The sequence below is a fragment of the Morone saxatilis genome, unplaced genomic scaffold, assembly GCF_004916995.1.
Source record: "Morone saxatilis isolate NCDOM2014 unplaced genomic scaffold, NCSU_SB_2.0 Contig21, whole genome shotgun sequence".
Lineage (NCBI taxonomy): Eukaryota > Metazoa > Chordata > Actinopteri > Moronidae > Morone > Morone saxatilis.
Window position 1 is genome coordinate 3080473 of NW_023339774.1, and position 24526 is coordinate 3104998.

Genomic DNA, 24526 nt, shown 5'->3' on the forward strand with positions numbered 1-24526 from the left:
TAACAGCTTGTAATTCTCATTTACATCAAAGAATAATATACAAGCTAGCATGTTTTAAAGTGAATCATTTCTGCACAGTTTTTCTATGTTTCTGTGGTATTTTGTAGGCTACTCTTCAGTTGTTCCACTAACTGAGTCACACCAGGAAGTATGTCCCCCATGCCCCCTCCTTCCCAGCTCATTATGTCATAACTTGTATGTATCAAGGATGATTTTTGCAGCTCAGCTTTGACCCAGATGTGACAGACGCTCTGTGTCCCGTGTCAGACCATAACTGTGCGTTCCTGCTCTGTTTCAAGGTTAAAACACTCAGACTAAACCAGGATATGTTGTTTGAGTGTTATGCAACTCTGCCGCGTTCACATGTTGATAATGGAAGAGAAGCAGAAGACAGTTCAGCGACAGTTCAGCTAGTTTTTTTGCACGAATCAAAGGTGATTTAGGGTCATACAGTCCTATGAATTAACAGAAAAATGAAAGAAATTAAGAAAAATAAATGTTTTTAATAATCTGTCCATGTTTAAGTCAGTACCAGCCACTGAGAATAGATCACGGGCCATGAGAGCCTCAGCAACAGCTTAACAGATTAACTGTTCTCCCTGATTTTCTTTCTTTCTTTGTGTTTCTTTTTTTCTTTTATCTTCTTTTATGACTGTCCTCAGCAATAACATTGTCGACAGCTTAAAAAGACCTATGGTCTGTTTTAATCCATGAATGTGCTGTTTACATGGCTCTATTGGCAGAAATGGAATATAATATTCATAGGTATGTTTTCATTAGTGTATAATCACCTTGAAATAAAGATCCTTGTGTTTTCGTTACCTTAAAAACACAACCCAAACACTGGCTACTCGCCCCACACACTGGACCTGCAGCATTCTTTCATTTTTTAATTTTTTTTAAAACTTTTTTTTTTTTTTTTTAATTGTTGCCATTCAGGGGCAGTGGAACGAGCTATAACTCGATTATCACCTTATTAATTTGTAACACAATTTGTGTTAGCAAACCACTGAAGTCCTGTTTGTGTCCACCTGATGAATGTAAGTCCAATATTCACTCTCCTTCTAGTTGGATTTGGTCTCCACTGATTCCTGAGAAACATATCTGGCTGCTAAATGTTTCACGTTTTCCACCATCTAGTTACTAACTTTGTCTTTGTGCTGCACTGTAAACAGATACACCAGTTGCTCTTCTTTTGCCTGATTCCTGACTGAAATCTTTGTTATAACTTTAAGCAGGATGTGGGTTTCTTTGCACCATGAACATGTTCTTTCTCTAATCTTACCAAGTAGCCTAAACTGTACTGCTGTAGTGTCTTCCTCCTACAGAAAACCTCTCATGTGGGGCATTTTATCTACAAATGACTTATCTGTCACTCAGGTGTGGTGTTCCTTCAGTGACTTTTCCATAACTTTCCATACCGACTGATCTCCTTCCAGCAGTTTCAGTCTGTTTCTATGGTTTTCTGTTCTGCAGACACATCCTATCAACATTTACTCACCTCTGTTATTCTGACAGCATTATATCAACCAACTGTCTGAGGATGAAACTTCACAACATCCCTGTTAGTTTACCTTCATGGTTGGTTTTGACAACCTGACGAAATAGTACGTTTTGATTGTTTGTTTGTTTTTTGAGGGGATATTGACAATATTCACTCAGTTTAAGTCTGTTGTCATAGTTGTGTAATGTGGTGGGGGTTTTGTGTAGGGACCAATAGGGACCTAAAAATGCTTTGACTGGCCAGACTGGCAAAAGTTCGTTGTTGGGCCACACTATGAGCTAATAATGCACAACCTGCTTTAGTTCATATTGTATGTTATGGTGCAATTTGCAATTAATCAAAGTGCCAAAAAACAAAACAAAAAAAGCAGTTTCCACTCAGTGAATGTGGGGCTTTTTGTGGACCATGGGGGTTTGGTGTCCGGGGTCAGTTTCCTGCTTTGCCAGATTGGAAATCAGGTGTGTGTTGGCTTGATAAAGTGAATAAAGAGACTTGTGGTGTGTTTATGGTCCACTTCATCCCCGACAAGATCTTCCCGTCAACACTTTGAACATAAAAACTGCTGATTAAATTCGCCTCCGATCAGGAACGTAACACAGGCTAAACACGCTTGCACTCTTGTAACAACACAGAGTGGATCTGTGCTCTCTGCTGCTCTCTGTGTAAGCCGTTACGTGGCTTTCAGTTTGTTTGAGAGTGACGGGCTGTGAAGGGCCAACAGGCAGTGCCACTTTACACAGCAACAAATAAGCCTTTATGTCGTACCTGCACCTGTGTGTTTTTGCTGGCTTTTTTTTCCTCTGTGAAAGAAACCCGCACATGCAGGGTGTAATTTGCAGAAATAGGCCAGTCATTTTATACTTGCAGGCTGTGGGCTGCACAAAAAAAAGCAAAGTACTGCAAAGTATTTTCAGAGAGGTGGGTTTTGGTGCTGTTGTGGTTTAAGTGGTGACCCATAGGGGGTTACCATGCAGGTCAGACACACTTGTATCAATGTACTTTTATATTCTCACCAATAGAAAAAGAAATAGAAAACCAAATTACATAAAATATGTAAAGAAAGAGGCATTCATACACACGTGTGTAGGGGTGTAAAATAAAGGATTACATGAAAAAAACCCACCTAAATGAATTAAACAAAAAAATGTAAGTAAATATGTAATAAACATAATAAAAAGATACAATTTACACATAAATATTTAGTAAGTTTTTTTAAAATAATTTTTAATAAATAATTTTAAAGTTTTATTTAGGGTTCAGGCACAATCACAGTTCCCTGCAGAGGGAAAAAAACAACACATTTTCTAACCCCAATTAGCCCAATTAACCCAATCCAAATCAAAGCAGCCAATCACCGCGCCAATCAGCCAATCAATCAAACCAACAAACCAATTTTTTCTTCCAAATGTATTTCTTTTTCCTGCTGGTTTCCCGCTCTCCCCTGCAGCAGCAGCAGCAGCAGCAGCTCGGTGCTCGGCGGTGTTTTAGACGAGAATGTAAGCTAGGTGGCCGCACGAACACATTTATCGCGCCGAGGCTGTGCCAGACGCACATGGGATCCGTCCTGCGTACCCGGGGATCTTCAGCACCCGCAGCCGAGCGGAGGGCACCCTCAGCCCGCTCAGGAGCAGCGCTCACCCTGCCTGGACTCTTCCTCTGACAACAACAACAACAACAACAACACACACAAAACAAACAAAAACAACAACACATTTCTGAGGTGATCTTCTTCCTCCCCGAGAGGCTCTGCGCGTTATTTATTTATATCGTGTGTGAGCCTGACAGCCCGCCGCGGCGGACAAACTGCGTCTCAAGCGCGGAGAGGTCGGACTTCTTCGGCTGGGGGGGTAAAACACAGCAAAACACACGCGAACAGACTCCCGTCCGGTCGCCCCCCGGTCTTTTTTATTTCCTGTCAGTTCTTCTTGCGATTGATTTCCTGCTGCCAAAACCAGGAACCCGGGACCGAGAGCTCCGAGGATGAGAGAAAACTAGATTTGTGATCGAGGCTTGTGAGGTTGTTTTACTGGATTTATTTCGCTGTGGAGGAAAAGAGACCCGGGAGCGGAGCGGTGCGCGACACACACACACACAAAACAGAAAAAAGAAAAACCCACGCCGAGGTCTTCTTCCTCCTCTCTTCTCTCCTCTCCCTCCCTCTATCTCTCCATCTATCAATCTGTCTACCTATCCTCTTCTGTCTATCTATCTCTCCATTTGTTTCCATGTCTTTAGGTCCGTGCGATTTTGCTAAAATGCATCATCAACAGCGGATGGCAGCTTTGGGAACAGACAAGGAACTGAGTGACTTACTGGATTTCAGCGCGGTAAGGGCATTCATCTCCTGCTTTCTGTTAATATGGATAGAAATGACTAGTATGATGACAGTAGAAGCCGTAGAAGAGAATAAACGCGTCCTGTACGCTTCATACAGCGACCACTGTTTACATTTTTAACCTGTCAGTTGCACATAACCTGCATATTTTAGCTTTCACTCAGTCTTTCAACTGTTTGCACACAAAAAAAGTTGTGTGTTTATGTAGAGTAACTTGCAGAAAAGTCAGTGCATATTGTTGGTTTTGTAATTTCTTTTTTTTGTTTGTGTGTGTGTGTGCAGAGAATTGTGATGCTGCATTAGTAATTTTGTTGTCTTATAGATGCGAAACAGCGATTTGAAAATGTTCCCAACATCCATGGTAGTATATCTCATTTTAAGTCCTTTTTTCCTTCATGTGTAAGCCTGATTTTTTTGCCCATGATAGGATTTAGAAAATGTTTCTTTTTTTTTTTGTCTGTGTGAGTTTATTGGGCTGCTCCATATGCACTCTGCACCGGGGTCGCACAGAATGTTTCAGATGCAAAAAGGCTCGGTGTTGAATCATGAACCTGTATGACTGACAGACAGACAGACAGACAGATAGACAGATAGACAGAAAGACAGGCAACCGAATAGAGAGAAATGTGTCACACATTGTCCCCGCAGTTTAAATGCGCCTGCAGCAGGCTGTGCCATGCCCCAAACTCACGGCTCCGTTTAAAAGTTAGTGTTTTTGTGAAGGGACAGTCTGCGTTGTGAACTTGACGGACAGGAAACAGCGTCCCCCGCTCTCGGCCATGTTTTCTGTGAGCCTCTCCTCCTCTGGGAGCAACTTTAGTCTGAAGAGGAGGAGAGAAAAAAAAATATCAGAAACACCCCAAAATGAAGAGAGAGAGAGAGAGAGAGAGAGAGAGAGAGAAAACAAGCACTTCCATTAATCCTGTTATGAAACGAAGAGAGAGAGCATGAACAGACTGATCAGAAATATCTTTCTAATATCTATCTATAGGAATGAAGCTACTGATGCTGCATGAGATGCAAACATGAGAGAACATCACTGCATTTTCCTGCAAGAATGTTAATGCAATAAAGGAATTAGATAACAGCTAAGACCTGCACACACAATGTAAGTGAGTGGAGGAGAATATATCCGTGGCACTATTAACATGTAATACCAGATCTCAGTTTTAAAAGAATGGGACTAGTGATGCAGCACGATATGCAAAAAATAGGAGATCAAATTCCCATAAATGTAGCTCTCAATCTCTACAGGAACGCTAACGCAATAAACAAATATCATAAACCCACAGCTGAGGCCTGCATGCACACTGTATGTACAGGAGATAGCATATGAGATTTTAAATTCAAAAGCTAATAAAAGACCAAAATAACACAATAATCCCCTATATTTGCCCTATAGTAATTTTTCAATATTACAGAAACACCATAGGTCATACAGTTTGTATCCACTCACTATATAAACACTGAATACTGTAGGAATATTATGTTATTGTGAGATTTTTAACAAAGGACGTACAATAGGATGTCAGAACTGAGAACTAAAGACATGCCTTTATTAGCAATATTCTAATAATTAAAAAATATATGTGCTGCCATGGCTATATAGGCCTGTGTGTACCATAAAGTCTCTATAGCAGCATTGTAAGAATATTATAGGAATGTTATGGTGACATTTATTCAAAAAGCCTGACAATAAGACAATTAAATTAATAATTGAGTACAATAGACATGTAATAATCCATGTAAGAATATTATAGAGATATTTTTATCCCCATATAGTGGCCTTTTATTTTAAAAAAAGCATAAAATAGGATCACTAAATCCATTATTAAGACCACAGAGAGATAATAAACCTCTATATGAACTTTTTCAAAGGTACAAACAGTCCAGCAATACATACAGCAAGCCTGTAAAGCTATATAGTAAAATTGTAGGTGACAAAAATATCATAAAGACAAATTTAATCACAATAAACTGCTCATTAATGACACACTTATACTATAGTATAATAATACCTTTTACAGGATTATAATTGTGGACAAAAGTACAAAATAAATCATTATAGAATCATTATTTATCAGCACAGGAATGCTCCTGAGTGCCTGAGGTCTATCACAGGAACATCATTCCTGTGTTTAATTTTTTACAGTTTTCCAAAAATGTCAATCAGCCCATCTTTAAATTATATTTCTTGAAAAAAATGTTTAAACAAAGGAGGGCAGCAGCAGCTAGAACGTGTCTCTTCTCATTATAAACGCAGGCCGGTCGCATTAATTTATGCGATCATCTGTCTTTGCACGCCCACAAGCTGACACCAGCAGCTCAAAGTGCTTCGACTGGGATATCGATAGACCTGCTAATAATCAGAATTACGTCTTTCAGCTCCCGTAACGTTTGTTTTCCCTTTATTTGTCGCAGCCGGGAGGGACATCAAACACACAAGCAACCCCCGTTATCCAACGTGCACGCTTGCAGGCCCCACAGGCTGCCATAAGAACAATGGCACATCAAGTATCTATTGTTTTAGTCAGGGTTTAATTTACTCATACAGTGGTCAATTCAAAAGAAGAGAAAATTGGAAAAAAATTCAAATCCTGAAAAGCTTTTAGCATCTGAAAGAGTGTGTTCACGATCACTGAGATTTCAGCATCAAACACACTGACACACAGGCCTGATGTTTATCCAGAGAGGTTATCTATCGGGGTCACGTCTCACTTTGATAACATGAACTGTTCTCCCATGAAGCTTTACAGTAGAGTACAACAACAGAAATCAGTATTCAGCTTCAGTCTCTGTCTTAACGTGGGCTTGATTTTCCTGTAGATGTGTAGAGCAGATGGTAACTAGTTCTGATGATTATCTCACGTGTTTAAGTCAGATATGAAGTAGATATGAAGTGTTTCATTCCAAAATGAGTCGACCAACATTTGGCTAAAGTGACACTTTCTGAATGAGAGCACATTTGTAATAAAGGTGAGCAGGTGATTTATTTCATCCTGTTTATGTTTTACAGATGCCGAATGAGGAATTTGATCTCTTTCTGCTTCCCCAAAAAACAAACCCACAGTGTTTTGGAAAATTAACTCTTCATATCTGTGTTCAGCTCTGAGCTGAGGGTCTGTGTGATCATTGGGGCCGGGTATCGAACCTCGCTGCACTGCTCAGACTTAAAAGTGTCCATAGTAATGAAATCAAGAGGTGTGGACTCAAGTCACGACGTGGACCAGAGTCAGACTTAAATCATGAATCTGACTTTAGACTTGACTTGAAAACAAAAACTTTGCCACTCAACTTTAACACCACTAAAAATTACAGTTTATTACAAAAACACAAATTGGAAAAAGCATGAATTATTTCTGACTGTTACTCAGTTTATTATTTTTTAAATATACTAAATTTGGTGAAGGGCACATATTGATTTTAGGAGCTGAAATGCAAAGTAAAGGACTTGGACCTGGTTTGGGACTTGATGTCTTCCCATGGGATCTGAATTGGGTCTTCCTTGGACTTGGACTTACCTTGACTTTAAACTTGACTTGGGTTTACCTGTCCTGGGACTTGACTCAGGACTTACATTGCCCAATATGTTCCCACTGGCCACCTCTGATTCACAGAGTTAGATGTGAAAATATTCTGACTCTACAGGTGTTCTTCTTCTCACTTGTTCTTTTGTGTACTGTGCCACTGAACGAGAGGGAACAGCGGTTCTCATTCTTCGGAGGCAGAACATTGAATAATAATGCTAATAATAGCTAAATAAAATGACAAAATTCATCCAATTGCCCAGTCCTATTACTTGTCTTCCGATGAGATTCGGTACTTACTTTTCTTGATGTTGGGCTTGGTAGTCTTAATTTGGGACTTCTTGGACTTGGTGCAGGATGTACCTGTTTTGACCTGTTTTGGCCTTAACATTGGACTTGACTGGGAAGTTGTTGGACTTCTCATGGGACTTTACTCTGAACTTACCAGTCATGACTTAGACTGAACCCGGAACTTGTTGGTCATGACTTGGGACTTGATGGCAAAGGTTTGAGACTTACTTACGACTTGACTTTGTCCCACCTCTGCAGGCATTAAATCCTTGTCAGATTTACAATTTTGTTGAGTTCTTCTTTGATGAGATAGTTCCTGATTTTAAGCAAATTCTTGACAATTTTAGACCAATATAATATAGTATATAAAACCTATTTAAATTTCTTTTAGTCAAATATAGAAAACTATTTATTATTTTTGGTATTGGTACCAAAACAAAACGGAGTGATACCCAGCCCAAGTGATGATGGACCTTTTGTTTTCTTGGTAAATATCCACAAAGAGTTTCCTTCCAAAACGAGATATCTATTTTAAAAACTGCTCTGATCAGATGAAAAAAAGCTCATTCAATGACTGTTTAATATTAGACATTTCCTAGCAAGATTGTAATGTGATGAGAATCTGGCAGCAGCATTTTGCAGCCAAATGCTGCCCTGGCGTTTTGGAATGAAGCTCTTCATGTGTAGCTGCAGTGATGTTTCTGTAGAGATGTGTCTTGCTGTCTGCAGTGTCAGTGCTCTCGGAGGTAATGTGCGCTCTGTTTGTCTTGTAGATGTTTTCCCCTCCTGTTAGCAGTGGAAAGAACGGGCCGACCTCCCTGGGGAGCGGACATTTCTCCGGCTCAAGTACGTCAGCCTTTTCTTTTTTTTCTTCTTCTTCTTCTTCTTCTTCTCTTTTCCTTCTCTCAGCCTCCTCCTCTCCTTCCTCCTTACACCTGCTCACTGCTGCTTTGCTTGCTGTTTGGATTTTCTTGTGTCGGTAGACATGTTCTGTACATGCAGATGCAGTTTTGGGGTTTTATGCTGTTTTGCTTCGTGGATCACTTTTTATTTTGAGGAGGCTTGACAAATTGCAGGGTTTTTTTGTAAACTGTAACTTGCTCATGTATTATTTGGTGTTTTTGTTGAGCTGGTTGGTGCTTTCTGTACTGAAATGCTTCTTAAAATATCACGTTGTATAAACAGTGAGGTGACATGCTCTGATTATATGGCTTTGATTACCTGTTAAACCATCTCTCAATGCTTCACTGCCATGTCCCAAGCCCATTGATTCCTACCAAAGATGTAAAGAGTATTTTTCTAAAACAGCTGGTCACTGTAGTTTTTACCAAACACTACTCAAACAGGAGGAAGTAGTGCTTTTGTTAGTTTTCAGCAGCGGATTAACACACATTGGGTGCTGGATTCTGACCAAAGAGGTTGAATTTCATAGTGATTCAAGTGACTATGTGTAACATTTATACCCATTTGTTCTGTGCTCATGTGTAGCTTGCACCTGCGTCCAAGTGAATGACATACTGTATGAATGTCGTGGTCTAAAGTACGCCGATTTTTCTTGTTTCTTTATTTTGGGCCAACGCGTTTTGTTTTTCAGCTGCTCAAGTTCATTCCTAAAGGAGACTTCCTGTTTTTCTGATTTGCTGCTCTCATTCTTTCCTGCCTCTGTGTGTGTTGTGGAGATCAGTCCACTGTGTTTTTCTACACAGTGGTGTTGTTGGTGTGGAACAGGCACAGTTTGGTTTCATCAGTGGTGGGACACGGTGGCTTTGACTTTGAAATGTTATGGGTATCAGTGTTTAAAAGTGATGTCAACTTCTTTGTTTTTTGTCTGTTTCATTCAGTCAGTCAGTAAATTAGTCACATGTACAGTAAGTAAGTACAAATTTGGGGTAGAGCTGAATCCATTAGTCGATTAATTGATAGGTTGATTGACATAAAATGAATTGCTGTTTATTTTGCTAAGAAATTTTTCCATTTTTCATTTAAATTAAGATTAAGAAAATATTCAGCAGATTGATTCATAATAAAAATAATCATTAGCTGTTGCAGTCCTATACATATACAGTACGTAATGTGTGATTGATCCATTCGCTCAGTCAGTCAGGTAGTCGGTAAAGGTTCTCCATGTGTCAGTCAGCCCTTCTTTCACTAACACACTGAGCCCTTTATTCATTCATCCCATCAGTCTGGAGGCCAGTGAGTGAGTTCATTAGTGAAAGAGTCCGTCAGTGTGTAATTACTCAATGTGTTATTGATTGATTGAGTCGGTCAGTCACTTAGGCCACATTCAGACTGCTGAAGTCTGTGTGAAACAACGATGTGTCATCGGGTATTAAAAGGTGGCTCTCGTGCTCGACCACATTGTGACATCATCCGACAAGGTGCTGACGCGCAAGCATACATTTGGGGTGGATAAGTTGTACTGTAATGTGAACGTACTGTTGACCTTGTGATCATCGTTACTAAAGAATACATAATTGCAGCTGTGACTTTCTTAGTGAGTTGTGAAGTTGGTGAGGTATATTTATGTGTATCTATGTATGCATATATGTAGGTTTAAATCAGTGATCATGGAGTGCAGATGCAATGTGGACTCTTGCTCATATTCTGTGTTTTGTTTTATGTTGATTGCTAAGAGCTGTTGTCGGGCAGAAACCTTGTATGTCCGAAAAGTGAACAGGAAATAAAAACATCCCTGTGTTTTTAAAGATCCCCTCCAGACAAATAGTCAGCTTGGAACAATAATGTGTGTCTGATGTGTTTTTTCCAAAAATAAAACGTAGCATTTCCACATTAAAATCTTTAAAAAGGCATTTACTACCTCATTATAAATTCCAGAATCTTTGAATATGCCGATGTTCATTTCTAACATTTTTCTTAAAGATGTCTCCTACTTCAATGTAAAGTCCATTCTCAGTGGATGTGCACTGGTGGCTTCAAGTTTCACACAGTACAAGTTGCATACTGGACCAGTATCAAGTGATGAACAAACAGACTTCCTTACAGATAAAAACAGCAGACATGTATGTACGAGTAATGATAATAAGTACTATGCTGTCAGATTCTCCTCCTCTTTTTGATTGCGCTGTATGTGTGTTGTGTTCTATAACATCCTCCGTCCGTCAGACCAGGAGGACACTTTCTTTTTAAAGTCTTTCCTGGAAGCTGTTCACAGAAACGAGCCGGGTCGTTTGTGTTGCTCCCGCTCATGTTATTTGCCTCTAAACAGCGTTCGGAAGCCATTTTGTTTGTTGGCTGGAAAACAGAGAAATGTCGAGACATCTTCTTTGTTTACTGCTTCGTTGTGTGCTTGTTGTTGTTGTTTGTGCACTGCGGTTTCGGCGGTGTTGCTTGCTCCCATGCCGTGCATACAAATGTGAGGAAGGACGACAAATGTTACGATTTCTTTTGGGGGGGGGGTCATTTTTTGTAGAACTTGTAGCGGCTGCTAGGCCTCGGTTTGCTGCTTCGATGTGTATCTTCATTTTGAGATTGTTGTTTTTTTTCTCTTTTGATACAGGAACACACACTGGTGTCACACACGCATGCACTCATCCCTGTACACAAATCACACTCTGTTTCTCGCACACACACATCTAAACACCCACAAGTACAAGATGCAACACACACACACACACACACACCCGCACACACACACTCTGCTCACCCCTGCTGTGGCTTTCTGCAGGCCTCGGCATTTTGATGAGCCCGGCGCTGTTTGTGAATGCAGCTAATTAGAACTCTATAGACCTACACAACCATGAGAGCAGCGGTTTCAAAAAGCTGGGGTGAGGCCAGAGCCTGGGACACACCGACACTGAACCGGGTCCACACAGAGGTTAAAAAGATAAATTGGATGAAACGTCATATTCATATTTACTCCTGTTAAGTATTTTCTTCTTGAGCTCAACACTTATCTTATAGTGTCTTATCGTATCAATTGATATCAATTTATTTGGTATTTTAAAAACCCAAAACAGTAGCTCTGGCTCCAGGCCTAAATTGGACTTCTGGCAGCTACTCAGGGGCCTCCATGGGGGAACCCAAAACTGGCAAATTTTAAAGTGAAAAAACCCTTGTATGTAAAATGTCAACTTTTAATGAATTGTTTTTATTCTAGCTGGATGACGGCATGTTGTTGGTGTTATTATCCAGATGGATTTGAGAAAGGTTCATGACCTTAAAGGGCGAAAAATGGACGAAAATCCCTGGAATTACAAGGTTCTCACCAGCTAGTGTTGAATTTTAAAGTAGTTAACATTTCTTAAACTATTATTGTACAGTTTTGTGAGCTGCCAATAGAGAGAAGTGAATCAGGTTAACCCTTTTGTGCCCACAGCTGAAATTTTGAATATCCTTTGGTGGACGTGTTCTCTGGGCGTGCCAAACCACAAATCTGATGAAATTTTCAAAATGACTGTTGAAAAGGCTGAAAAGTGAGTTTTTCTTATCATAGTATATTTAGTCTTTGGGCACATGCGAGTACTGTTTTGTTCTAAAATGGTAAAAAGTGCCGAAGAGTTTGTCCCGACTAATAACAGTTGTGTGCAACGTTTATTAATACGGAATATATAGATAGGAGGACGTGTGTACTGAAACTATTTATATTTATTGCGTATTGGGCATTTTCTAACATTTTAGCAAAAAACTGTTGTCAAATGTGATACCATAGTATGATAAGTAATTGGTATCTATGAACTCATAACAAGTTAAATGTCACAGATACACACACATATGTAGTGTTAAAAAATATTTTATATGGTAAACATTTAATAAACATAATATTAGTGTTTTTCCTTTTTGTTGTTGTTTCATATTCTTATTCTGTCAGTTCTGTGTTTCTGTTTATAAGAGCTAAGACCTTTGATGTGTAATATAACAGTATCTAAAAGCCATGATGGAGATAGGCCTTTATTACTGTGTTATAGTAACTGTGGTTTTAGATTTGCCTTATAATACTTATATAGTTTTACTCTTCTTGCACTTATATTTGGCTACATAACATAACATGGAGGCTGTCAGGCTATATATATTATAAAAAACCTATATAAATTGTCAGATCCCTCTCATTAAAGAATAAGACATTGGATTATTTTCATGAGGATTGGGCTGGTTCCAATAAAATAGGCCAGTAAGTATAGAGGTTTGAAAACCAGCACTATTCTACAGCACAGTGTTTTAGATGACATCCACTATTAATCACATTAATCTCCTATGTTATCAGAGGTATTTTGCCACAATGCAGAAATTCCCACACACAAAGAACACACATGCTATAATGAAATAGGTGGCAGTTTCCAAACAGGGCTAAGGAAGACAACATCAACAGCAAAATTAGGACATAAAGAAGACAAGAGCCTGGATGAAAGTGAGAAACACAAAGTGTTGTGTAAAAATAACATGTCAGTCAGATAGAGAGGCAGAGGAGTAAAAACAGGTTTTAGGATTTGCTTTATCTGATGCTTTTGAGGGATAAGGAGTGACATTTTTGTCCCAACGCATCTCATGTGAGAGGTTGAATTTTGAAACGACAAGCTTCGCACAATGCTGTGAATTAATGTCGCTTTTGAAGCCCTCCCCTCATTCGATGTAAGTCCTCGTATTTTTGGCGATAAATTCACCTTAGAACACAAAAGCATCTAAACATAAACGCCACACAATCCCCACGAGTCCCGGCTGACACGCTCAGCCCACGGTCATCGCCAACCAGGAAGTGGATTAGGCGTTTTAATTATTGGGAGATTTTGCCGGTGTTGTTGTTTATTTTGGGATCATCCCTGGAAAGATAATGCACACTTCAAACTCTGTGTGTGTTTCTAATCTCCTCCTGGATGAAGCCGTTCAGCGAGCAGCTTCACTCTGCCTGTCAAAACCGCTGCCACCGCCACTCGTCTATTTCAGGTCTTGGCTGGTTTTGGTGTTTTTTCTCTCTTTTTTTCAACGCTGTTATAACCTCTCAGATCCGCTGTTTGTCTCCCTGTCAATGGTGTTGGAGGGGGACTAGGTGTGTGTGTAAATGCATATGTATAGGGGAATGAGTGTTGAGCATAGCAATGTGTGTCTGAGAGATTTGGAGAGATTTTGTATGTGTGTGTGAATGTGTGTATGTGTCTAGTTGGGACCAAAGAGGGGGGTGGGAAGGCAGCTTTGGGGACAGGAGGGCAAACCATCATCCCTGTTGCCATGGAACATAAAGTTGGCAATGAGAGACAGAGGAAATGTTTCCTTAAGTGTCAGCAGAAAGAAACAAAGAAAAGGATAAAGGAAGGTAACAAGGAAGAAAGGAAAGGAAAAAAAGGAAGGAGGAAAGAAAAGAAAGGAAACAATAAAGAAAGAAAAAGGTAAGTGTAAAAAGGAAGAAAGGTAAGAATGAACTACTAAAGGAAGAAATGAAGGAAGGAAAAATGAAAAGGAAGGTTTGAAGAAGAAAGAGGAAAAGAAAGAATAAAAACAGTAAAGAAAGGAAAGGTGAGAAGGGAATGACAAAGAAACAAAAGAAGGAAGGGAAGAGGTAAAAGGAAAAGTTATAGGAAGAAAGACAGAAAATTAACAAGAGGAAAGGAAGGTAGGAAGGACAGAAGGAAAGAAGGAAAGGAAATGACTGCTTATCCCTGAGAACCATCCCAGCAGACAGTGGACGAGGTGGGGTCCGCCATGGACAGACAACCACTCACACTTCCGGTACATCGTCTATGTATCCCAGCTGCATCCCCACAGGTTCCTACTTGAGACATAAAACTTTAAAACAGCTCACAAATGTATAGTTTCATTTAAAAAGAAGGCTCAGTAATTTCAGAAAACAGCTGGACACTGTAGCTTTAGCAAATGTTGCTCACACAGGAGTAATCAGTGAATTTGTTGGGGACTATTTTCAGCAGCGGATTAAAGTAGGAAGTGGATAAGTAATCTACTGCAGTGGTTCCCAGTGTTGGCATGGAATGTCCCTATGAGATAAATCTGAAGGTCTGGGCGGTATGTTGAGTCATGATTTTAATATGGATATTTTGTGATATCAACATATATCATGATAAGGCAATTATATGCAAAGTCATACATTGATTGTCAGTCAGTCAGTTTTCAGTCGTGTTCTACTCCATTCATCACATTAAACCAATGTGTCAAACAAAAACTAACAAATGTAACTATAGTTTGATAAGAATTCTGTTTACAGCATTTAGTTGTAATTCAGTAAAGAATTTGCTGAGCTCTGACAGGGTGTGAGAAACTGCATAGTTTGACGTCTTCAGGAATCTAGAAATGATTCAAATGAAATGATCTGAGAAGGAAAACTAACACTTTGGTGACGCATATTCCCATGGGGTCAAAAGTAGGTATTGCTTCCTTTTAAAGGACCACAAGCTAACAAAAAACCCCACTGAACTACAGTGGCCATGTTAATGAAGTAGTAGTTTTTTGACAATATAAAGGAATAAGATACACTTTTGGTTTTTTGACACATCTTAAGAACATCAGCTCTCAGGGAGACGATCACAAAATCAATAAGCTTTATCCTGCTGTATATTATTTCTGTCCCACCTTCCACCTCTCCCTCTTCTTCTTTTCCTTGTCAAAGCCAAAGCCAAACAGAAAAACGCAGCAGCGCTGTCGCCTCTGCCAGCGAGCTTCACACATTAGCAGAGAAATTTGGGCAAGGATAGATACAGCCCCGATGGCATGCCTGATTTTTGTTCCCTTAATTGGCATAGCTTATTAAGTCACAGTTCACAGCAGAGAAAAAAAAGGGGGCTGCTTTAATAATATCCCCTCTCCCGTTTGATTTGATGCACTTGTACCGAAACAGATAATGCGCTTCAACGCAGCGAGCGACGCCCCCACCGCCACCCTCTTGTCTCTATCCAGTCAAATCTGCCTCCGTTACGCCTGTCACTCAAAAACACCCTGGCTGATCGCTTTCAAAATAGAGATGGAGAGCAGGAGCCAGTTGCTTAATACCTCACCCTCCCACCTTCTCTCTGCCTCTGAGGCTGTTAAATTGTCTCGTTTCCCCGGCAAGGAAATGCAGAACGACTCACAAAAACACCCAACGATGCTCTTAATTGTGATGCGGATTAGGAATTAATAGGCGTTTTTAGCCATAATGGCAAATATTATTAGCCCCATTTGCTTTTCTAATGCTAATAATGACTCTGCTAATAATGGCAGTGATTTCAGGGTTAGCGTCTGTGAGAACTCGGCGTGGATATGTGTGTTGTTGTTTTTTTCAAAGCTCAGGAGATTGACGTGCCGCTTGCTTCGACGGGCCGGCTCGCTACCGAGTCGGAGCTCCATATGTTTTCCCCAAAGACAATGGTGAGATGTGCTGAGCTGGGCTGAGCTGTTAAGTTTAGATAAGTTCATATTTTGTTCAGTTTGGTCTCTTCGACTCGAGTTTAATTGAGCTGAGTTGTTTAGTTTGGCTTTTTTTCGGTTGGTTGTAGCGTGTAGTGTAAGTTTCACTTTGAGCAGGGCTGCATTTACCATCACAGGGCAAAGAAGTAAGCTGTGGGCCTTAGAGTGAGCTGTTTGTTCTACAGAGCGAGCGGGTCCTCATCTATGGAGTCCACCATGTTGAACAACCATGTTTCTACAGTAACCCAGAACGGACAACCAAACACTGGCTCTATATAGGGCCTTTTGCTGGTTTTGCAAGTACCACCATTATGACCCACGTTAAAATACAGGAGCGTAGGCTCACCCTATTCAGTGGAAGAATTCATACAGGAGGCAGGTTTATTCCTAATAAGGAACCAGTTCAAGAACCAGAGCTCATTCTTCTCCACACCTCTCTACCCAATAGTTCCCATTTGACACCATGATTGCTTGTTGTTTTTGAACTATTCATTTTACCTCTGCCTATTATCTTACTATCACATTTTAGCTTGTAACTAAACATGGATGTATGCATGCATTATTTGTACCACCATTGGAATGTGTAGCCATAGCTTGAGAACCGGTGATTTGCCAGTAAGCTTAGTTTTGATGATTTGCAGGTTGAAAGAGTTTGAAAGTGGGCCAGATTTGGTTGAAAAGGTCAGACATCCAGGTTACACCAAATCTGTAAATTACCAGAGCAATACTTTGTTGGCTTTAAAAGCTGAGTTTTATGTCAGAATCAGCTAAAAGAGTAATATATAAATGTTTTGTAGCAGTGTGCTGGCAGTCAGCGTCCATGTTTTGCTCTGACGCACTTTGCAATAAGTTGACTAAATGTCAACAGGCAGCCAGTTTTTAATTGCTGGTCTTCAACTGCTTTTGGCTGGAGAAGTTACTGTTTCAGAAGCATCTGTGGTACACCTGCAGAATGTTACCTGTCTGCTTTCTGTGTTCAAAGTATAAACCAGTCATTAACTGTGGAGAGCTTTTAGGAAGACAGACAGCAAAGTGATTTCTATACCTTTCCATAGGTTGAATATGAACAAAGTCTATATCAAGTATATAATATATATTATAATATTTGACAACGCAAGACCTTTAGCCTGATTGGTGGATTAGTGGCATTTCATTTCACCTCATTATTCAATCTGATATTGTTTTCATGTTAGCTGTTTCCTGTCAATCAATGTCATTTTCAGTTGACATACTGTAGAAGTTGTGGTAGCAGTATTATTATTTCTGGAAGTCGACCTACAGTTGAACTGTACAGTTGCAACCATCTCCTCCACACATTTGTGGCCATTTTTCTGGCACAGGAAGATGACAGCCCCATTCTTAATCCTGCCTGCAATTCTGTTATTGGCTCCATTGTTTTTCCAACTGGGGAAACAGCTGGCAATGAGTTCTCACAGCACTAGACATTACTGAATCACAAATCAGAGATGTGGGGATGGAGGTCGGGAAAAAGGCTGTAATGGTCACTAATCAATAGCTAACTACCACCATGCATTGCACACACAGGAAAGACAGGTAAATAAAGATGGCTGCCAGAAGAGAAGAATCTACCGGAACAAGGCAACTTTCACTCTATTGTCTAATAGCGAATGTCTTAACTTGTCGAAAAAGCATGCACAAGCTAGGATGAATGTGTTCTTATTACCCATGTTAGCGGTTAGATAACTTTAGGGATGGCAATATCAGTCGCCTGGTCCAGACAAAAAGAGATCTCAACAATTGAAATTTGGTACATATATTCATAGCCCCAAGAGGATGAATCCTAATTACTTTGGGAGGCTTCGACATTTCCGCCGATTTGTGGTTTTGAGTTAAATGTCACAGTGACCATTGAATGGATTGCAAGGAAATTTGGTTTTTGGTGGTGACCGACATTATCAGGACCATATCCTTTCCCATCAGCCTCAGCTGTACTTGTACTGTGTTTAGTTCATGTTAGCATGCTAACACACTAAACCGAGGTGGTGAAATGGTGTACATGAGATCTGTTAAACATCAGCATGCCAGCGTTGTCATTGTGAGCATGTTAGCATGCTAATGTTAGAATTCAGGTCAAAGCCACACTCCCTTTTAGTCTATGAGTTATTAGTTATATTCACAAGTCAGCGTCACACAATCGCTTCCATGTTTTCCTCGTTAAATGGTTTTCTTTGGGGAGTTTTTCCTTCCCCGAATCGAGGGTCTAAGGACAGAGGCTGTTGAATGTTGTACAGATTGTAAAGCCCCTGAGGCAAATTGTGATTTGTGATTTTAGGCTATATGAATAAAATGTGACTTGGCTTGACAATCTGCTCGTTTCCTCTTCTCCAATGAGCTGAAGTTGACTGAATACCTGCTCCTCCCCCCCTGTGGTGAACATGGTTTCAGTCCTCCATCTTCAGTATCTTTTGGTTGAGCCTATCGGCTCCGGTCCCCCTCGTCACCGGTAAAAAGCCCTTCTCCCTTCTCTGCGGTCGGTCTGTGACGTCGGCGAGGTGTCGTGTGTTTTGGCGCTCGCTCCCACACCTGTTCGCTCGTACCGGTGGCGGTGGCGGCACAATCGCAGTCACCGTGCCTAATTACCCAGTCCTTAAGAAATAAAGAGACAGGGAACGTCAACCAGCCTGCCTGGCAATTACAGCGGCGCTCAACACCTCTCCGCAACAAACACCACTCCAATTAGAGACAGCCAACTTATTCTGGGAGGCGGCAGTGTGTGTGTGTGTGTGTGTGTGATATTGTGTGTGTGTTTGTGTTTATGCTTGTAAGTGCAAGTGTGTGACAAGCTAAATTGTTTTGGGAGTTTAATGTCGCCATTGGAACTTGTGTGTTTGTTTTTGTGGTGTGTGTGGCAAATGAAGGGTAAGAATGTGTGTGTGTGTGTGAGAAGGTGTGTATAGGTGTGTGTGTGTGAAGGTGTGTAAAGGTGTGTGTAGGTGTGTGTGTGTGAGTGTGTGTGTGTGTGAAGGTGTGTAAGTGGCTAAAGTAAAGGCAGAAGAGGTGTGTGCTGTTGTGTGAAAATGGTGGCAGTTAATTGAGAAGACGAGGGTTTGGGAATCAAACGTGTCGCAGTCGGAGCAGCTGATTCCACCCACGTCTCCGTCCTCTTGCCCCGTCACTACTCTTCTACCTCCTTCTGTTCTTCATCCTGTCCCTACTACTCTTCCCCGTCAGCCTCCTTCACTTCCTCCCTCTCCTTCTACTTCCTCCTCTGCCATGTTTTATTCTAACTTCCCTACTACCGCAGGACGCATTCCCACATCACCTTCCACGAAGACTACACCCAGATTACGAGCTCACCTCCGCCCTTCCTCTCTCTCTCTCACGCTCACCCCCACACTACTCCCACTACACATGACCTCTTCGTCATTGAATGTCTGTCCCATCACTCCTCCTACTTCTAGTTCATTCTAACTCTGCTCCTCTTCCTTCCTCTTCCTTTCTTATTCCTTTTGTCCTTTATTCTTCAACCCTCTGGCCTCTCCTCAGCATCCTCCTATTTAATCATCTTCTCTTCCTCCTCCCTCCTCTTCCTTGTTGCTTTTCGTACCTCACCATTCCTCATCCACCTTCGCTTCTTCCATGTATTCCTACTCTTATCAAACTCTTCTTTTCCAGCTTCACCTCGTTTTTCAATCTTGGCCTTTCCCATCTCTGTTCTGTTGTCATTGTCCATTTCATGTCGGTGCTCTATTTCTTCTTTTGTCCTGCTCTTTCTCTTCCACCTGTTACTTCTCATCCTCAATTTTTGTCCAGTCTCTCCCTCCTGTTTTCCCTATAATATTCTTGCTCCTTTTTCCTGCTTTGCCTTCCTCATCATCCTTGGTCTCCTGTTGTTGTTCTCTCTCTCTTCCCCTTCCACTCATTCATCCGCCTCCTCCTACTCCTCCTCCATAGTCTCCAAGTTCAGCTACACCAGCAAACTGTTGTTGACTCACATATTGTCCTCATAATGTTGCCAGTTACTGCAGTTTTTCTACCCTTATCGCGGCTCTTTGGGTACGTTCAGTGCAAAACATCCTGTGGTCATGTGATTTTTTTATTTTCTTTCCCTTTTACTTTACATTTCCTTCCATCCTTTAACATTTACTGTTTCTTCCTGCTCTAATTCCACATTTCCTATTCCAGTTCCTCCTTTCTGACCTCAATGCAAAACACAAGCTTAACTTAAACTTAAATCTGACCTCTGACCTTCTTGTATTTGTCAGAATCCTGAGATGTACTTCTTTTTTAAATTGTAGGATAAAAAGAAAAAAAAGTGATAGAAAGGACATACAGCTATCAAAAAAGAGACATGGATAGAATAGAATAAAGCAGCCTTGATGAAAATTTAATTTTAACTGATTGTAATTTTGCATTCCAGTTTTTCAGGGTCTTAAAGATCTAGTGTGTAACATTCAGGAGGATCTATTGGCAGAAATTGAATGTTATATTCATAGTTTTTATTTTAGTGTATACTCACCTGAATATAAGAATCATGTTTTTGTTCCCTTAGAATGAGCCGTTTTTATTTACAGAGGGAGTGGGTCCTCTTCTATGTCCGCCATTTGTTGAACAACCATATTTCTACAGTAGCCCAAAATGGACAAACCAAAAACTGACTGTAGATAGGGCCATTCATGTTTTTCATGATATAGTCCAATATTTTAGGAAATATGCTTATTGGCTTTTATTTTTTTAAAGGTCAGTAACACTACATTTACCAATCAGTAACCTGTCAGTCCATTTGACTTCATGTTTGCAGCTCCTTCCACTTTTGCAAAAAGTGTCAGTTTATAATTTTATTTCCTTTTTCCAAATCCAAATCAAACCAACTACAGGTGTGAAAGTGCCTTAAGACTCAGAATGTACAAAATGTATCTTCATGGCTCTTATATCCCTGGAACATAACCATTCATATACAGATATCTGCCAAGTGTGAAAACTGTCCTAAAACATTGTGTTGTACAATTTGCCTGCCAAATGTTGGCATTTTTGAGGATCCTAATGTATCCTGAAAATAAAAGTACTTTAATATGCAGTGACTATGCCATGAGACTGTAAATAAAGAGAGTGAAAACTGAACACAAACTGCATAGGGTTCAAATTCTGCATGCTCTGAGAGAAAGGATTTGGAAAAGGAAGAGGAGATTAAGAGCAGGAAGAAATGGAGGGAGAGGAGGGAGGATACGATGGAGATGGAGAGGAAATCACATATCACATCACATGCTGGTCACCACTGAAAAAGATGCTACAATACATTTGATTGGTTTTTTAGATGTAATGCATTTTACTTCCATTTCTTTTCCTTTTTTGCCGCTTGCATCAAAACAGGATTTTTATCTTATATTACAGGAATTTATCAAGGCTATCTTAGCATATTCTAAATTAAAAACATCCTGTTTCCTCCCCATTGTCATCATATGCTTCCTCTTTATCCTCAATTTTTTCTTCTGCCCTTTCTCCTCCAAGTTGTTCACCTCAGACTGAATTGAAAGTGAATTTGCACTAAACAGATTAGCCTGTTTAACGTATACTGTCTTTGTGTGTTGTCTCAGAATCTGTTTGCTGAACTTAATGTACAAATATGATGTGAGTTGACTTGCCAGAGACACACTGAACCTTCACACAGCAGAGATCAGTGGGTTAAACCATCTGTTTCAGAGTTAGGGGTGGGATAGAGGAGGGAAACAGCGCAATGGTTCGTCCCGGCTTTTGTTTTATTCTCAGTCTTTGGCAGCACTGGCACCAGAGTGGCACTGCCAAGTCCCTATGTGTGTGTATGTGTGGAGGAGATATATTTTCCAACCAACCCCCCTTTTCCTCTCACACACACACACAGACACACACACACACTGACATACGTGCACAAACACACACACACAGACTGTAAATTGTCTGGAACACCCCTAGTGCCATCTGGTCTTGTGACGGGCCAGACACTGTGTGTGTGTATGTGTGTGTGTGTGTGTGTATGTGTGTACTTTAAGTGTGTGTTCATGGAGAGAGAGAGAGAGAGAGAGAGAGAGAGAGAAATGGAGTGTGCATGCATGTTATGGTCGTGTGTGTGGCATTATTGTGTTTTTTGTTCATCTGTGTAAAAGAAAAAAAGAAAAAAAATACGCTCTTCAAAACACACACTTTCTCTCACACACAGTATCAGCAGTAAATTTATGCCACCATCCCTGGCTGTGTTTGTGTTAATTTGGATCTCCTTCCCTGATGTTTAATTGGTGTTTTGGTCCAGCGTGAAACTAGTTTATTTCACAAAGTCCCAGTGTGTTTCGTTCTGTTTTATAAATTTTTCTAATGGACTTCTGCAGCACAGTTGGGAGGGTTTGTAGATGGGAGCCCTGCTGAAATCCACTTGAGAAAGATGGTGACTCTCCACAAGCTTTAGTAATACATCTCTGTAGGAGATCTTGACCCTTGACCTCTGATGTTGTGGATTGGATTCTGATCTTAAGTTTTGTCGCCAGAGAAGATTCATTTTGATTGGCTCAAGCTGTTGGAGGCGGGAGATTTGACGGGAAGTCCAAGTAAAAGTTGTTTTATTATATATGTTTTAACATTTATTTATTTAAAATTGATATATGTCATATCAATGGTCATATTATTACTCTTTCAATATATATTTTATTTATAGTGTACTTTATTCCTATATTTGATCTTGTTCATATTTTACACCGAGCTGCTTGGTACATTTACAGTTAATTCTGCAACGAGTTTAGTGCTTTGCTAAAATGCCCACTGGCAGTCATTGATAACAAGTCAGTGTTGCTTAAGAAAGAAATGAATGGTTGGTTTGTAGAATTCAACCAGCAGCTTTCCACTGAACCTCTTACCCTGTCAGTAGTAGTGCCTTGCTCAGGGGAATTGAACCTATAACCGTGGCAGTATCAGTGCCTCTGACAGCGGAACTGAGCTGCAAACTGTGAACATTTCATTGATAAAATAGTGAATTTTGGCAAACAGACACACGTGAATGTAGCAAGGAAGGAAAACTGACGTGAGTAAGACAGGTCAGATCTTGACTGTGTGTGTATGTGTGTGTGTGTGTCTGAGACACATGTGGCTTGACCTGAGGAGACCAGACTGCTTCTTCCTCATTGGCTAAAGAACATCTGGCAGTCTGTGTGTGTGTCTGAGATACCACATTGATCTCCCCTCTCACATTCCACACTGTCAGGACTCTGAATAGCAAGAACTCTTCACTCCAAACATTTCTCTCCCTCTCTCTCTCTCTCTCTCTCTCCTCTCTTTCTCTCTCTCTCTCTCTTTTTCTCTATGCTCTCAGACTGTCTCTCTCCCTCACTTTTTCCTCCTTTAATTCTTCTTTCTTTTTCCATTCTTTCATTCTGTCGTTCCCTTGGACTCTTCCTTCTGTCTCTCACCCACTCTCTCTCTTCCTGCTACTCAGTTTAAACTGCCCTCTCATTCACATTTTTCTTCATTAACCAATAACCTATGGCTAAAACTGTGATCACAATTAGTGTTTGATTAATTGTGAACATCAACATCAAAGAATTTGACAACAAACTTGAGGCAGGACTTGGACCTCAATGTTGACTTACACCTTACTTTGCCACACACCTTGACTATTAATCGTTAGACCTGTGCATTGAAAGGAATTTTGTCCCAGCCTTATAAAAAATACTTTTGAAACTGGCGACTTTGAGACTTGGACCAAAATCACTTGATAAGTCACTTGGACTTGTCTTGATTTACTTGAGACTTGACTTGACACTTGCTCTTATAAAATTTCAGACTTGTTTGTCTCAAATCACCTATGACCTGACTTGGACTTACCCTAAATAACTTGAGAATTGACTTGGACTTGTCTTCAGTAACCATGAGACCTGACTTGAATTTGCGTGAAAAAAACTTTGTTTGGACTAGTATCAGGCTCAGAATTATGTTTTCTTAATCTGGCTGCACTATGCCAAATTATCCATGTATAATGAACAAAGCAAAATGTTAACTGAGAAAGTTGAGAATTACTGTTGTGTATTTTAGGCTGTTTGTCTTATTTGACAGCTTTGTGTCTGCAATATCTTCAGGGTGAAACCTTCACTTCCAACCAGTTTTTTTAGCCTTTGGTTAAGAGGACGTTAAAGAGGACATTACTTTGTTTTTTGTTTTGTTTTTTTTCCCTTAGACTTTCCTCTTTTATCCCATTTTCCGGCCTGCTGCCTGTTGGATGGCCATCCTTCGACAGCTTGAAGCCATTTGAAGGACCAATTATCCAATAAATGCGGCTTTATGAAGTTGTTTCCCTGCTGCTGTGTTCTTGGAAGGCAGAGGTGTATATCAAAAAGATTTACAACACTGGAGCTTTAAAAGAAATAACTACCATTTGGAAGCATGTGACACCTACTTCTGCAAAACAAACATAAACACATTTGCATTATTGGGCTTTATTATCTCAGTTGCCAATCCAAAACTAAAAGTCAGTGGTCGGAAGAAATAAAACTAAAGACTAAAGACAAAATGTTGGACATGCACTACAGTGCCAAATGTATA

General features: G+C 40.3%; 1 protein-coding gene across 1 annotated transcript in view; it reads left to right on the forward strand.

Moving 5' to 3' along the window:
* Positions 1–2750: 2750 nt before the first annotated feature.
* Positions 2751–24526, forward strand: part of tcf4 (transcription factor 4) — a 140086-nt gene continuing 118310 nt past the window's right edge. The window contains exons 1-4 of the mRNA XM_035668260.1: positions 2751–3576; positions 3740–3831; positions 4162–4200; positions 8431–8503. Coding sequence (XP_035524153.1) covers positions 3760–3831; positions 4162–4200; positions 8431–8503 — 184 coding nt within the window. The 5' untranslated portion in view covers positions 2751–3576; positions 3740–3759. The remainder of the gene's footprint in view (positions 3577–3739; positions 3832–4161; positions 4201–8430; positions 8504–24526) is intronic.